General features: G+C 46.1%; 1 protein-coding gene across 4 annotated transcripts in view; it reads left to right on the top strand.

Moving 5' to 3' along the window:
• The window catches only part of map7d1a (MAP7 domain containing 1a), a 208,339-nt gene that overhangs the window by 110,615 nt on the left and 81,270 nt on the right, over window positions 1-16,454 (top strand). For all 4 annotated transcript variants that reach the window (XM_052036588.1, XM_052036587.1, XM_052036590.1 and 1 more), the window contains exon 2: window positions 10,053-10,247. In XM_052036588.1, the coding sequence (XP_051892548.1) occupies window positions 10,053-10,247 (195 nt within the window). The remainder of the gene's footprint in view (window positions 1-10,052; window positions 10,248-16,454) is intronic.

The following is a 16,454-nucleotide window of genomic DNA, read 5'->3' as shown; positions in this document are numbered from 1 at the left end:
CCCCATAGGCAAGAAACTCCCTACATGTGATGTTTAAATATGTGGTGATGTCACTATGTCCTGCATACAGATACACCTCTTTGAAGATAATGTGTGTCAGCACTTTTTACAGTTACATCCAATCTTACACATTGACTCCGTTAACTGGCTTCCCCAGTCAGTTGGAGCTCCTTCGGAGGTAAAAGTAATCTGTAATGCTAAATTGGTAAGAAAATGGCCAGCACTGCGTATTTGAATACAATGGTACTAGTAACATATGTACAAGACTGTATTGGTAAGAAATTTCACTCCTCACTTACCTCTGTTGCTGTACTCATCCCTGGAACTGAGGAACTCACAACCTCATGTCTTGCTTCTTGGTGATCTGTGACTCCCGAACAGTGGTTGTCTCCGTCAGGAATAGATTCATCACTACATGGCACTTCATTGTCTACAGGTATGTCTCTTTCTGTGATCATTCGATCTACATGGACATTTCTGACATGATTTCTAATAGAAAGTAAGTGGATCTATGGACTATAGATTTTGAACACTCTACATCACTGATTCTCAAACTTGGACACTGTTCTGGTGACTCTAACTCAGTCACAATTGCTTTTCTCTTCCTCAAAAGACCACCTTTTGCTTCAGTTGCTGCCTCTACTCTCCCCTCTAAGTTGGGCTCTGGCAGACTGATTGAGGTGTTAGGTTGACTCTGTCAGAGTGAAACCAGTAGTATTGAAATTAAGCAAAATGCCAGCCAAATAATAATTCATTGTGAAGCTCGAACATCCTTGCTGTTCTTAATACATGTACTGATTTTGCTATTGCTCCCTTGGAAGCAGGATAACATGACAGAGACAATAGATGTGTGATGCCATTACATCACACACAACTCTCAGGTAACTGTGAACTGTGGTCCAACATGAAACACTAACTGTGTTAGTACTCCATGTGTAGTAAAGATCCAGATCAGCTCTTCGATAGTATGTCCAACTGCCATACATGTACCCCTGTGCCTGACTTCAATCCATTTTGAGTAGGTGACAATGAGCATTAGAGAAAGATCTTTTCCCTTTGAGAAAAGTTGATATGGACTCTGGATTGGTCACGTCAGTTGTTCTCATGATCAAGATGGGGTCTTGTTTGGTGTTACTGTACATTGCCGGCAAACTGTACACATGGACGCAACCTCCTCCAGTGCTTTCTTAGTGTTTGGTCAAAACAGAATTCTTGGCAGCCGGCTTCATATAGACAATTCTAGTGTGTTCAGCACCTAGCTCGACTGAGGTCACTTGGAATGACTGCTCCATGCCCCACATTAATATCCATGGGCAGTTGATAATTTGAACTTGCAATTATAGAATGGCTGTAAATCTTTATTTTGACACTTGTCCAGGCTGCTCCATTCTCTGAACTTGTGTTTGTAGACTTGTTTTGTTCTAAATCACTGAGCCATCTCATTAGCTGTTAACGGGAAATCTTTGGCCACAAGTTCCAGTGTGGAAATCGAACTTTCACTTCCAGTAACAGACAAGGACAATAAAAACTTCTGCCCAGTCAGTTTCCTGTCACTTTACCCAGTCTTTACCCTAGCTATGACTGTCTTTTTGTTGGCATCGTGGAATAGTCCTTGTTCCCAGCCTCTTCTGGCACACCTACCAGCTCCTTCTCTGCTGCATCGATGACTGCACCAGTGCTGCTTCCTGCACCCGTGCAGAACTCATCAATTTCATCACTTTTACCACGGACTTCCACCCTGCCCTCAACTTCACCTGGGCCATCTCCAATACTTCTCTTCCTTTACTGAATATCTCTGTCTCCGTCTCGGGAGACAGACCTGCCACTGCCATGTGCTATAAGCCCACTGACTCCCACAGCTACCTCAGCTACACCTCCTGCCACCCTGCCTCCTGAAAGGATGCAACCTTCTTCTCAATTTCTCCTTCTCCTCCACATCTGTTCTCAAGCTGAGGCCTTCTGCTCTAGGGCTTCTGAAATGGCCTCCTTCTTCCAGACATGTGGCTTCCCCTCTGCCATAGTTGATGGATCCCTCACATGCATCTCCTCCATTTCCTGAATGTTTGCTCTCATGACCCTCTCCCAGACAGTTCCCCTGGCCCTCACCTTTCACTCCACCAGCCTCTGCATCCAACACATCAACCTCCGCAATTTCTGCCAGCTCCAACCTGATCCCACCACCCGTCACATCTTCCCCTCTCCCCCCCTTTCTGCCTTCTGCAGGGATCATTCTCTTTGTGACTTCCTGGTCTGCTTATCTCTCCCCTCCCACCACTCCTCATCCTGTGACACTTGTCTCCGAACTACCCCTACAACTGAGATATCTGTAGCTTTCTGTGGAGCCCCTGGGCTTGTGAGTGCATTGTACATTGGGACCGATTTCCATCATTTCTTCCGTTCCCTCACTGTAGCATCGACACCTGGGCACTTTCATCACAGGCTTTTTCCTTAACAGTATTCCATAGAAACATCTCCATTTTCTCCATGTGGATGTGAATGATTCTCTCATCTTGTTGTTGCCTATGAAGCCTGCTTGTGTTTGAGCTGCCATTTTCTTTCCCTGCTTAAACGATGTCACAACATGAAAGCCCACGTGTTTGCACTTCAATCCTCGGGTTGTACCCTCACTGTAGACTTACACTGTCTTCCTTGCTGTAACTTCACTTGGAAGAATTTGCTAGTGCAGCTTTAAGAGCGAGTGCTGCTGCCTCACAGTCAGGAGCAGCTGCCTGGACCTCTCCCCATCTCCCACTGATCTGACGGTGGGACCAGTCTGCAGCGGGGAAATTCAACCTGTTTTCTGTCTCTTTTGCTTGCAGTCACAGAGTTTTCAAAGCTGACTTTTAAAGGCACAATGCTGATTTTTATTTAATTTCCTTTTTTAAAATGTTTCCCCATCCAGGTGACAAATTGGAAATAGAAACAGAAGCAGGACTAGGCAATTCAGCCCTCGTTTTCTCTGCCATTCAACAAGATCTTCTGCGACAGTGCCACATTCCTGCACAAACCCAAATTCCTCGATTTGCCTTAATAGTACAAAAATCTGTCGGTGTACATTGTGTGCCATTGGAGTTCTGGAAACTTCTACTTATGATAACAGTTGCAGGACACAGGATTATCAATCAACTACTGCATGTTGGGAGTTCCTTGCTATTAGATAAAAACAAAGAACTTTCTACATGTAGCAGTTACACCACATATGAGCATATGTGTACACTATATGTATATTTTACATACAAAATATGTATATTACAGAGACTAATGTATATAGATGTCATACATGTGATGATATCATTATGCCCTTTGGCCAAATGACTTATTTACATAGCAATAAGTGAATACTTCATTGCTAACAAGGTCCTTTAAACACCTGGTTTGTGACTCCAGTTACACTCTGGACAGTGTGCAGAGTCAGCCTCGCCCTAAAGGTCTACATGCAGTCTACTTGCTCTCCAGAGCCTGTTTCTGTGCTGTAGGACTCTGTGACTCAGTGGGGGAGTCTGACACCAAGCTTGTGCAGGTCACTCTGTGGAGCTTGGAGCCCAGCCACTCCAGCATAGAAATAGTGGGCAATTTCAGTCACCCTCTGCGGAGCTAGCAACAGGTGTAGCTTCTGAAGGTCAGTGCTTCCACTGCAGGAACAGAACACACCAACGCCTGCGTGCTTCAGAGTTCAGATTTCCGGTGTGGTGTCACCGGACCTGAGTGTTCAGAGGGGCTTGCAGGGAGACCCAACAGTCTCTGCTTCAACAGGTTACATCAGCTGCTAATGCACTGCCCGTGGAGAACTGATCTGCCACGGAGCCTGCTGCCAGCTTCGTCAGACAATGCTGCTGCTTCATGGGCAGGTCAGCGGCATTTGGTCCGCCGTACGATCTCGCCACCAACTCGAGAAGACGTGGAGCAGGAGGGAGCAGCAGAAGAAAGAGGAGAGAGACCACGTGGTCAGCCACTCTCTGGATCAGCCGATCGTACCTAACCCGACTGGACTGCAAGTGAGCACAGCCACAGATCTCCAGCCCATGTATCTCCTTCTACTGCAGACCATCACCTTATGGGGTCACAGTATAAGAGTAAAGGCCACCACAGTGTAGCTATTTCCAAAGCAAACTGACATTATGCATCAAACGCCAGGCCAACAAATCAGACAAATGACAACCAATAGAGACAAGGGACGGCAGACGATGGAATCTGGAGCAACACACAAAGCGCTGGAGGAGCTCAGCGTCTATGCAGGGAAATGGACAGTCGACATTTCGGGTCGAGACCCTTCATCTGGGGAGTCCATCGACCCGAAACGTCGACTGTCCATTTCTCTCCATAGAGGACAACTGACCACGCTTGTGTATTCGTTGCTGCTCCCCGTCTTCCACCTTTGTCTGTCCTACTCATGGTAGGACACTGCTTCCTCAAGTCATTGCAGAGAGCAAGTAGACTGCATGTAGACCTTTAGGGGGACCTTGAGCAGCCCTGGCCTAGACTGCACGCCTTCAGACTTTACCCTCTAGATGTGACAGACAGCAGCCTGCCCTAGCAACAACAACAAGGGTACCGGTGAGTGGCAGGCGTGGGGGGGGTACAAATACTTTCATCCTGAGAGAAGACAGCAGATCAGTTCTCCACGGGCAGTGCATTAGCAGCTGATGTAACCTGTTGAAGCAGAGACTGTTGGGTCTCCCTGCAAGCCCCTCTGAACACTCAGGTCCGGTGACACCACACCGGAAATCTGAACTCCGAAGCACGCAGGCGTTGGTGTGTTCTGTTCCTGCAGTGGAAGCACTGACCTTCAGAAGCTACACCTGTTGCTAGCTCCGCAGAGGGTGACTGAAATTGCCCACTATTTCTATGCTGGAGTGGCTGGGCTCCAAGCTCCACAGAGTGACCTGCACAAGCTTGGTGTCAGACTCCCCCACTGAGTCACAGAGTCCTGCAGCACAGAAACAGGCTCTGCAGCCCACTGAGTCCGCACTGACCATCAACCACCCATTTGCACTCATACCATTTTATTCTCCCCACATTCCCATCAACTCCCCCTGTGTTCTACCACTCACCTACACACTAGGGGCAATTTATAGTGACAAGCTTACAGTGACCAACCCGCACATCTTTGGGATGTGGGAGGAAACTGGAGCACCCGGGAGAAACTTATGCTGTCACAGGGGGAATGTGCAAACCCCACACAGACAGCACCGGAGGTCAGGATTGAACCCGGGTCATTGGACCTGTGAGGCAGTGGCTCTACTGGCTGCCCCACTGTGTCACCCGAATCCTCCATCTCCACCCAGTAAACATGGGTTTGTGGGCAGTCTGGGCAGTACCCGGGGCTACTGATACGATGCCAGAGGATTGGAAGACTGCCTTTGTTCCTCTGTTGTTTAAAAAGATGGAAAGGATAAATCAAGTAGTTACCGGGCAGTTATCTGTGGTGGGAAATTTTTGGAACCCATACTGAAGGATAGCAAAAACCTGTCTCGTGTGGCACGTTGGTCAGAAATGTTGGCCTTTGCTTTTCGTAACATATGTTAATAAATGAATGGGGCATGAGAAGGGAATTTGCAAATGAGATTTAAAATGGCTGTGAGGAGGAAGGCTTTAGACTGCAGGAAGGTACAGATGGTCTGATCAGTAGGGTAGAAAAATGGCAAATGAAATTCAATCCCAGGAACTGCGAGGTAATGCATTTGGGGAGGTGCAGCAAAGCGAGGGAATGTATAGTAAATGGGATGATTCTGAGTGGTGTAGAGGAGCAAAGGGACCTTGGAGTGTTTATCCACAGATCCTTAAATATTGCAGAACAGTTCAATAACATATATAGGCAAAACATGTAAGAGCAGGGAGGTTATGCTAGAACTATATAGCAAGTTATTTAGGGCACAGCTTGAACACAGCATATGGTTCTGTTGCCATGTTACTGGAAGGTGATTGCACAGGAGAGGGTGCAGAGGAGGTTTGCAAGGATATTGCCAAGACTGGAAAGATGTAGCAAGAGGAAAGAGTGGATAAGCTTGTCTTGTTTCCTTTGGAACAGAGGAGTATGAAGAAATATAACTGTCATTGAAAATTATGAGGGACCCAGACAGAATGATTAGGAAAGATCTATTTTCCTTAACAGTGGGATGAACAACCATGGGGCGCAGCAGTAAAGTAATTAGTAGAAAAGTCTGAGGAAAGATGAGGAAAATGGTCTCAGCCAAGCAGTGTGGAGTGTCTGGAACTTGCTGCCTGAAAGGGTGGGAGATACGGAAACTCTCATTGCATTAAAAAAGCACTTGGATGTATGTTTGAAGAGCCATGATCTGCAGTGTTACAGACCCAGTGCTGGAAGGTGGGATAAGGCTGGGGAGGTCTTTATTGAGTGGTCGAGAAATGATGGACTGAATGGCTTCCCACGTTATCAATTTTCCATTTTTCCATTTCTGTGATTAACATTATAGTGCGTCCCCAACTTGTGGGCAGTTCGCCCTCTGATTGTAACTGGCATTTAGAATTGCCCACAGATCTGTGCCAATGCAGGCAAGCTTAACGGTATCACTAAGGTCAGAACTTTCCGCTCATCCCATTTCCTTATCCATAAATAGAGATTCTGCTGAAATTATAACAGCAGAGGTGGGAGTTGTGAAATTTCCATCCTTGGTAAGGGGGCACTTTTCAGTGATATGAGATCAAAATGTAACAGTAGTGCAGAATGGGGCAGTACTACATGGTCAAGGTAATGTGCAGTATTCCTTACCTTGTTCATGGTTGGAAAAAGAACCAATATCCTTCCGATATTGCTCATATAATCTTAGTCATGGGCTCGTACGAGGTTTGGCACTGAAGGAGGCTAGGATTCTTCAACTAAAGAAGGATGTGCTTGCCATTGAGAGAGTGCAGACAGGATTCACCAGACTGGTTCCAGGGATAATAGGTTTGCTGAATGAGGAGAGATTGAGTAGACCAGGCTTGTATCCTCAAGCGTGCAGAAGAATGAGAGGACATCACATTGAAACTTATAAAGTTGTTACTGGGCTTGACGGGCTGGATGTGGGGAGGATGTTTCCCCTGACTGAGGAGTCCAGAACTAGAGGTCACAGTTTCAGGATAATGAGTCAGCTGTTTAAGAGTGGAATAAGTCAAATTTCATCATGTAGAGGATGATGAATCAGAGAGTCATAGAATCATACAACATGGAAACAGGCCTTTCAGTTTGGTCCATGCCGACCAAAGTACCCATCTAAGCTAGTCCCATTTGCCCGCGTTTGGCCCATATCCCTCTAAACCTTTCCTATCCATGTATCTGTCCAAGTACCTTTTAAATATTCTTAATGTACCTACCTCAACCACTTCCTTTGGCAGCTCGTTCCATATACTGACCACCCTCTGGGTGAAAAAGTTGCCCCTCAGATTCCTTTTAAATCTCTTCCCTCTCACCCTAAACCTATGCCCCCTAGTTCTTGATTCCCCATCCCTGGGAAAAAAGGACTGTGTGCTATTCAGTGGAATCATTGGAGTTCTGTACCCTGGAGCCTCAGGCATTTTCTGAGATATAGATTTCTGGATATTAAGGGAATCAGGGAATATGGGGTATGTGTAGGAAAATGGAGCTGAGGTAAATGATCAGCTAGGATCTTGTTGAACAGTGGAGCAGGCTGGAGGGACCTGATGATGCCCTCCTGAACTCATTTCTTATATTCTTATGTTCTGTTTGGCCTATATTCCCTGCTGGCCAAATTCAGTAATGAACCATGTGGCCACAGTACTGAAGCCATGGAATGAGTGCTGATCAGAAAATGTTTTCCCTTTCTGCAATGAGCCATGACAGGTATGAAAACAAATGGACACATAGAACCACTGTGAAACAAATAGACTTTGATTAGGTGTGGATATAGAGCCAAGGAGGGTAAACAGAGTTGAGATCTGCCATGATCTTATTTCCTGGGAGAGCCAGCAGTCTTTGGGAGATGAGTCAAGAGGTATGACACATGTAGCAAATGATCTGCTGGAGGAACTCAGTGGGTCAAGCAGCACCTATGCGAGGAAAGGAATTGTCACTGTTTCAGGTCAAAACCCTGCAGGGCCCGCTGAGTTCCTCCAGATGGTCCAGATTCCAGCATCTGCAGTCTCTTGTGTCTCCATTGTACAACACGTATAAACAGGTATGGCTGCTTCTGCAAGATTCCATACAGCCTTGATGAAAAACACTGTGATGCTGGAGGAACTCAGCAGGCTAGGCAGCATCCATGGAGAAAAGCAGGTGGTCAACGTTTCGGGTCAGGACCCTTCTTCAGGACAGCCTTGGTGATGTCGTAGTGAGCGCAGGTCTAAGCAACTCCAGCCAGGCGCAAGTGAAGTCCTGGGTCACAGACAGGTCAGGAACTCACTGAACTTCTCTTTTCCTCCTTGTCACAAAAATTCCAGCCCTTTATCCCCTGCTCCTTGCCTCAGCAGCCTGTCCGCCCTTTGCTCAGGGGATGGCGTGTCTTTCTCACTGATGGCATGAACTCATGGGCAGGCTGACTTCACTGAGTACTCTACTCCTGCTGTGGGCCACAGTAACGTAGCTTTGATTAGAGACGTTATGTCCATGATGGTGACATTAAGCAGCTCTGTCCTGATCTAGGACTTTATCACTGCTTGCAGCACTAATAATGTGCCCTCTAGTGGGACAAGTCCTTGGCCCTGCCACCAAGGATTCATAGATCATGGAACCACTGTGAAACAAACAGAATTTGATCTGGTGCTGATTGAGGAGTCAGCAGCCGTTTTAATCCAATCAGATCATGTTTCAAAGAAAATCATTCCTACTTCACTTAGTCTTTTAATCCTGTCTATCTTGCAGCATATTCTGTCCTTGGTGAAGGTATTATAGTTCCCATATAGATAAAGCAGCAGTTTCATTTGGAGAGGATGGAAAATTAGGCCTTTCAACCTCTCGCGCTTGTATTGCCTTTCAACAGATCTTGGCACATAATAAAGTCTCATCAAATACACTTTAAAAAATATTCCCTGGATTTGACCAATTTACTCCATTCATTAAGTGCTGTTACAGGCAGACCTAGAATTCTCAAGTACAGCATCACTGAATTTATCATTCTATTTTAGAAATGCACCAAGATCAACACGTTCATAACCTTGTCTCTGTTTCTTCTAAAGCTCCTGGTGTGTAGCCACTTTGTTCCTCCTCTCTTCCTTACTGTGCATGGAGAACAAGGCCCCTCACATCATCACTTTCCCAGTTTGCAGTCTCCAGACTCTCCTCCAATGGCCAACTCTTAAAATCCAACCTCTTCACTAATTCCACATTACCAGTGAATTCCCTCCCTTTTGTTCAATGGTAATCTGCACAATGGACCTTAGCCCCTTCATCTTTGTCAGTTGAAGCAAGAGAAGGTCATTAAATCTTGAGGGGGATGGTTGAAGCCTAAGGTTATGCGGTAATATTATTGGTGTCTGCACAAACTGGAAGAAGTAGGCTGTATTCAATGGGGATAAAGAAATTGATTATATTTGTCAGGATGAAGGGTATTGGCTGTAATATAGTGGGTGTGAAGAGCATTGGCCATTTACGCTGGGGGTGTGAAAGGGAGTATGTATAGGTTGTGTGCAGAGTGTGGATGAAGAGGATTGGCTGTGTAGAGTGCGAATGAAGGGGATTGGCTGTGTAGAGTGCGGATGAAGGGGATTGGCTGTGTAGAGTGTGGGGTGAAGGGGATTGGCTGTATAGAGTGGGATGAAGAGGATTGGCTGTATAGAGCGCGGATGAAGGGGATTGGCTGTGTAGAGTGTGGGATGAAGGGGATTGGCTGTATAGAGTGCGGATGAAGAGGATTGGCCGTACAGAGAGTGGATGAGGGGATTGGCTGTATAGAATGGGGATGAGGGGATTGGTTGTATAGTTGGGATGAAGGTCATTGGCTGTATAGAGCTGAGCAGAAGGGGACTGGGTAAGTAAAGTGGGATGGAGGGTAGACTGTGTGCAGTGAGGTTGGGAGTATTGTGTGTACAGTCAAGTATATGTGGAAGGTTGGCTGTGTACGTCATGAACTAATGTAAATGTTCTTTACACATTCCAGCTACTGACATTAACATTGAAGCAGAGAAAAGTTTAGTCAAGGACGAAGAAGCAGAGGGAAAACCACTCAAGAAGGAGGAAACTGAAGAAAATCCAGTCAAGGACAAGGAAGCAGAAAAGAACCCAGTCAAGGATGAGCCACCTCCTCCCTCATCCAAACTCTCCGGCACGGGCAAAAGCCCCCGGACAAAGCAAGGTATGGCCCACTGCTGGAACAGTGCACTTCACTGTCTGTGTATATATTTAAAATGGTGTGTTTTAGCCAGCAGCATCCTGCTGTGATTTTGGATTTGGTAGTGACTTCTCATTGGCCATTCTTGTGGGAGAGAGTGAAGGCAAATGAGGTGTCTGTTCCTAGGCTGGAAGTGGATTGTGTCACTCATCAATGAGCTCTGAAACAGTGGCATTTAGTGGGATTAAAGGAACCTCCCTTTGCCATCCCTGTTCCGGTGCTTTGGATATCCATTGGGTGGAGTTTAGTGAGTGGTGAGTATGCATCTGATGAACGATGGTGCATATGGTAACTGCGAGCAGTCTGGGGCAACTGAAGCCTGTGATCTCCCTCTGACTGGTGAAGTTGAGTGCAGAGCCGTGATGAATCCTCACTGCTCTCCCACAGGCAGGTCTCTGATCCTTAACCACGCACAAGGGGAGAAGCTGGGTAAGTGATGGGACTGGGTGATTGATAGGCACATGATGTCAGGTCATGTGGGTGCCTGGCCGTCAGGTTGGGTAGTTGATAGGCATGGGGATGGGATGATTGGCAGCGAGCTGGAGTGAGCGCAGTCAGTTACAGAGGAAAGCTAAAGAACGGATCTTCCTGGAGGAAGATGGCTGCCACTGGGCTCTCTGACATAGAGTTGGAATCCTTTTAAATAATGCAAGATCAGGCCTCAGTACTCCAGCTAACTCCTGCTTCACTGTTTGCATGAGTCTTGTGTGCCTGGAATGGTTTTGTACATGATGGCAAAGGAGCGTTGTATCCCACTTGACATCGCTGAATATGTCCAATGTTCTGCATACACTGAGACAAAAAATTCTGCAGATGCTGGAATCTGGACCAACACACAAAAAGTGCTGGAGGAACTGAACAGGTCAGGCAGCATCCATGGAGGGAAATAAACAGTCGACGTTTCGGGCCGAGACCCTTCATCAGGACTGGATGGGAAGAGGGCAGAAGCCAGAATAAGAAGCTCGGGGAGGAGTACATGCAGGCAGGGGAGAGGTGAGTCCAGGTGAGGGGGAAGGTATATGGGTGGGGGAGGGGGAGAAGATGTAATAAGCTGAGAGGTGATAGGTAGAAGAGGCAAAAGGGCTGAAGAAGAAGGAATCTGGTAGGAGAGGGCAGTGGACCATGGAATGAAGGTTGGGGGAGGGGAGGAGATAGGCAGGTCATCAAGGCAGGGGAAGGGAACCACAGGAATAAGGGAAGACAAAGGATTTGGGGGGGGGTGGGGGGAAGAAACAGAAGGGGTGGGGTTACTGGAAGTTAGAGAAATCAATGTTGAGGCTATCAGGTTGGAGACTCCCAAGGCGGAATATGAAGTGTTATTCCTCCAACCTGCACCTGGCCTCAACATGGCAGTGGAGGAGGCCGTGGATAGATGTGTCAGTATGGGAGTGGGATGTGGAATTGAAGTGGGTGGCCACCGGGAGATCCTGGCTGTTGCGGCGGATGGAGCGAAGGTGCTCAACGAAGTGGTCACCCAATCTGCATTGGGTCTCACTGATGTACAGAAGGCTGCACCGGGAGCACCGGATGCAATAAATGACACCCTCAGACTCACAGGCGAAGCGCTGCCTCACCTGCAAGGATTGTCTGGGATTGTTCTGCATACTCTTGCTCCAATCTGAACGTATCCCAAGCCCAAACATTTGCACAGCCCTGCTCTGATGGCTCTGTTAATCCTGCTGTTGGCATTACCTGGTGAGCAATTTATGCGTCCTTTGCTTCCTGGGTTCTGTGTCTGAAAATCAGGGGTTGAACTCTGGTTGTTTGGTGTGTAAACAAGCTGCTTGGGGTGTGAGAATGTGTGATTCAGGTACCGGTGGGTCCATGTTTGTCAGTAACAGAGGAGGAGGAATGTAGCAGTGTCTGTGACCCAGCCTGCTGGCCCTCCATGGGAGGAGGAGGAACTGTAAGATGTCGGTTTGTTTCAGTGCGGTATCTGGAATAGTTTCAAACTGATCATTTTAAACTCTAGTCCATGGAGATTCAATCTGCCCCACTTCCCTCAGTGCAGCACTTATTTTTGTCCTTCGACTTTCGTTCTTTTCCTCACTCCCTGCCCCTCCCCTGAGCATCATTGTCTCTGCCTCTGACTGCAGCTTCCAATCCGTCTTGTTTGCTCCCACTCTATCTCTTTTCCTTCCCCAGCCTTCCTCTGTTTTCCCGTACTCTGTCCCTGTGTATTAGTCTTTTTGTCACCACCATACACCTCCACATATCTCTCCTGTTTTACTGGTTGCTGCCTGTCTCTCTCCTGAGTTATACGCCACACTATTTCTCTCTACCTTCATTACACCCGGTCCAAGCTACAGTTGTTCATTTTGAAACCCAGACTGATAAACCTCTCATATTCACGGGCTATCAATTAGTTCATAAAGTGGCAGCTAATTAAAACACAGGCGTTCTGTTCTTCATACAGTTCTTCCTTCAACCCCAAAGCCTCTGTGTTCCAATTATAGAAGCAGAATGAAACAGAACGACATTATTTAGCTGAGTAAATGGGAGCTTAGCTTGAGCATCAGTTTACATTGACGCAAACACGATAATTCTGTTTTAAATCAGGGAGAGTTTATTTCATTATTTCACTTGCCACCATTTTGGCTGCTGCTGCTGCTTCAGAGGACCATGGCAAATGTAGGCTAGTATTCGAGTTGTCGATTACAAATTGACCCATACCCAGAGATGGTGTCTTGAAAGAGTCAATTTTCTCAGCACCCAAGCTCCACAAACTTCCCAGAAATTCCTCCTCATGATTTACTATATATTGAGCCCATTTGCCCATCACCCCTGAAAACTGCCATCTCATTGTTACCGATATGTCTGCTCCTTGTCCTCATTTACAGAACCTCTTCATCTTTCTGTGTCGTAACCTCTGCACCTATCACTGGCTTTCACAAGATCACAAGACAAAGGAGCAGAAGTAGGCCATTCGGCCCATCGAGTCTGCTCTGCTACCTCATCATGAGCTAAACTATTCCTATCTAGCCCCAATTCCCGGACTTTTCCCCATATCCCTTGATACCCTGACTAATTAGATACCCCCAATGATCGGGCCTCCACAGCTGTATGTGGCAACGAATTCCACAAATTCACGACCCTCTGGCTAAAGAAATTTCTTCTCATTTCTGTTCTAAATTGGTACCCTCTAATTCTAAGACTGTGCCCTCTAGACCTGGACTCAACCACCAGGGGAAACAACTTAGCCACATCTACTCTGTCCAGTCCTTTCAACATTCTAAATGTTTCTATGAGGTCCCCTCTAATTCTTCTGTACTCCAATGAGTACAATCCAAGAGCTGACAATCGCTCATTGTACGTAAGCCCTTTCATTCCAGGAATCATCCTCGTAAATCTTCTCTGAACCCTCTCCAACATCAGTACATCCTTCCTAAGATAAGGGGCCCAAAACTGCACACAGTATTCCATATGAGGCCTCACCAGTGCCCCATAGAGCCTCATCAACACATCCTTACTTTTACACGTAAGCGCTTTTCTTACCGCTGATCCGATCTGGTGGTTAACCTTTAGGGTATCCTGCACGAGGACCCCCAAGTCCCTTTGTACTTCCGTACTTTGAATTTTCTCCCCATCTAGATAATAATCTGCCCATTTATTTCTACTTCCAAAGTGTACAACTGCACATTTCTCAACATTAAATCTCATCTGCCATTTCTTTGCCCTGTCTAAGTCTCTCTGCAACCTTCCTGCTTCTTCAATACTCCCTACTCCTCCACCTATCTTGATGTCATCTGCAAACTTAGCCACAAAACCATTCACTCCATAATCTAAATCATCGATATACAGTGTAAAGAGAAGCGGCCCCAACACCGACCCTTGCGGAACACCACTGATAACCGGCAGCCAACCAGAACTGGATCCCTTTATTCCCACCCTTTGCTTTCTGCCTGTCAGCCAATGCTCCACCCATTCTAATATCCTACCTGTAATTCCACGGGCTCTCATCTTATTAAGCAGCCTCTTGTGCGGCACCTTGTTGAAGACCTTTTGAAAATCCGAATACACCACATCCACAGCCTCTCCCTTATCCACCCTACCTGAGATTTCCTCAAAAAACTCCAATAGGTTGGTCAGGCAGGATCTTCCCCTCATGAAACCATGTTGGCTTGGACCTATCTTGTCATTGCGCCTCTAGGTATTCTATAACCTCGTCCTTGAGGATTGACTCCAATAACTTTCCCACCACTGACATCAGACTAATAGGTCTGTAATTTCCTTTATGCTGCCTCCCACCTTTCTTATACAGCAGAACTACATTTGCAACCTTCCAGTCCTCCGGAACCATGCCAGAGACTATTGATGCCTGGAAAATTATCACCAATGGCTCCACAATCTCTAAAACCACCTCCTTCAGAACCCGAGGGTGTACTTCATCTGGTCCTTAGTCCATGTAGCTTCCCGAGCACCTCCTCTCCAGTAATCTTGACTGAACTCAGTTCAATCCCCTGATATCCCTGACTATCAGGTGTATTGCTGATGTCCTCCACAGTGAAGACTGAAGCAAAATACTCATTTAGTTCCTCTGCCATCTCTTTGTTATCCATTCTAATCTCTCCTGCACCGTTTTCAATTGGTCCTATATCTACCCGTGTCTCCCTTTTACTCTTCATATATTTTAAAAAACTGTTAGTATCCTTTTGTATATTATCTGCCAGCTTCCTTTCATAATTCATCTTTTCTTTCCTAACGACCTTCTTAGTTTCTTTCTGTAAGTTTTTAAAAGTTTCCCAGTCTTCTGTTTTCCCACTAATTTTTGCTTCCTTGTATGCCCTCCCTTTTGCTTTTATTTTAGCCTTAACCTCTCTCATTAGCCACATTTGTGCCATTTTTCCATTCTTAACCTTTTTTCTTGGTATATATCTGTCTCGCACTCTCTTTATTTCTTGTAGAAATTTCATCCATTTCTGCTCTGCCGTCCCTCCAACTAGCTTACATTTCCAAACAATTTGGGCCAGTTCCTCTGTCAGGCCACTGTAATTTCCTTTGTTCCACTGAAATATTGATACGCCTGATACCAGCTTCTCCTTTTCAAATTTGAAACTGAACTCAATCATATTATGATCACTACTTCCTAATCGTTCCTTTACCTTTAGTTTCGTAATCACCTCAGGTTCATTACACAGTACCCAATCCAAAATGGCCAATCCCCTGGTGGGCTCATCAACAAGCTGCTCCAAAAAGCCATCCTGTAGACATTCCATAAACTCTCTCTCCTGAGATCCACTAACTTCCTGGCTTTCCCAATCCACCTTCATGTTAAAATCCCCCATAATTATCTTGACATTGTCTTTCTGACACTCTTTTTCTATTTCCAACTGTAACTTGTAGTCTGCATCCTGGCTGCTGTTAGGGGGCCTATATATAACTGCTATTAGGGTCCTTTTACCCTTGCTATTTCTTAGCTCAACCCATTAGGATTCTACTTCTTCTGACCCTATGTCCCTTCTTTCTATTGATTTTATATCATTGCTAACCATCAGGGCCACACCACCCACTCTGCCTACCCACCTATCTTTCCTGTACACTGTGTACCCCTGGACATTCAGCTCCCAATCACATCCGTCCTTAAGCCATGACCTGGTGATTGCCACAATGTCATATTTTTTAATCTGTAACTGTACTACTAGGTCATCCACTTTATTTCTAATGCTACGTGCATTTAAATACAGTACATTTAGACCAGTATCTGCTACCAATTTCTCTGTATTTCTATTGCTCTGCAAATTATCCTGTCTTTTTACCTGCCTGTCTCTCTTACCATCCTTGCTGCACACTATCTTGGACTTGTTTCTATAAACCTCTTCCTTGACCCTAACATCCTGGTTTCCTTCCCCCTGCCAAGTTAGTTTAAACCCTCCCTAATAGCTATATTAAACATTCCCACCAGGATATAGGTCCCCTTGGAGTTCAGGTGTAACCCATCCTTTCTGAATGGGTCATACCTCCCCCAAAATAGATCCCAATGATCCAAGAATTTGAGGCCCTGCCCCCTGCACCAGTTACTCAGCCACGCATTCATCTGCCTGATCCTGCTATTCTTGCCTTCATTAGCTCGTGGCACGGGCAGTAATCCTGAGATTACTACCCTGGAGGCCTTGCTTCTCAACCTTCTTCCTAACTCCCTGTAATCTTTCTTCAATACCTCCTCTCTTTTTC

This window comes from Pristis pectinata, chromosome 22 (genome assembly GCF_009764475.1).
Source record: "Pristis pectinata isolate sPriPec2 chromosome 22, sPriPec2.1.pri, whole genome shotgun sequence".
In the NCBI taxonomy this organism is placed as follows: Eukaryota; Metazoa; Chordata; class Chondrichthyes; order Rhinopristiformes; family Pristidae; genus Pristis; species Pristis pectinata.
Note: the sequence above shows the minus strand (reverse complement) of the source record. Positions and strands in the feature narration are given on the sequence as shown.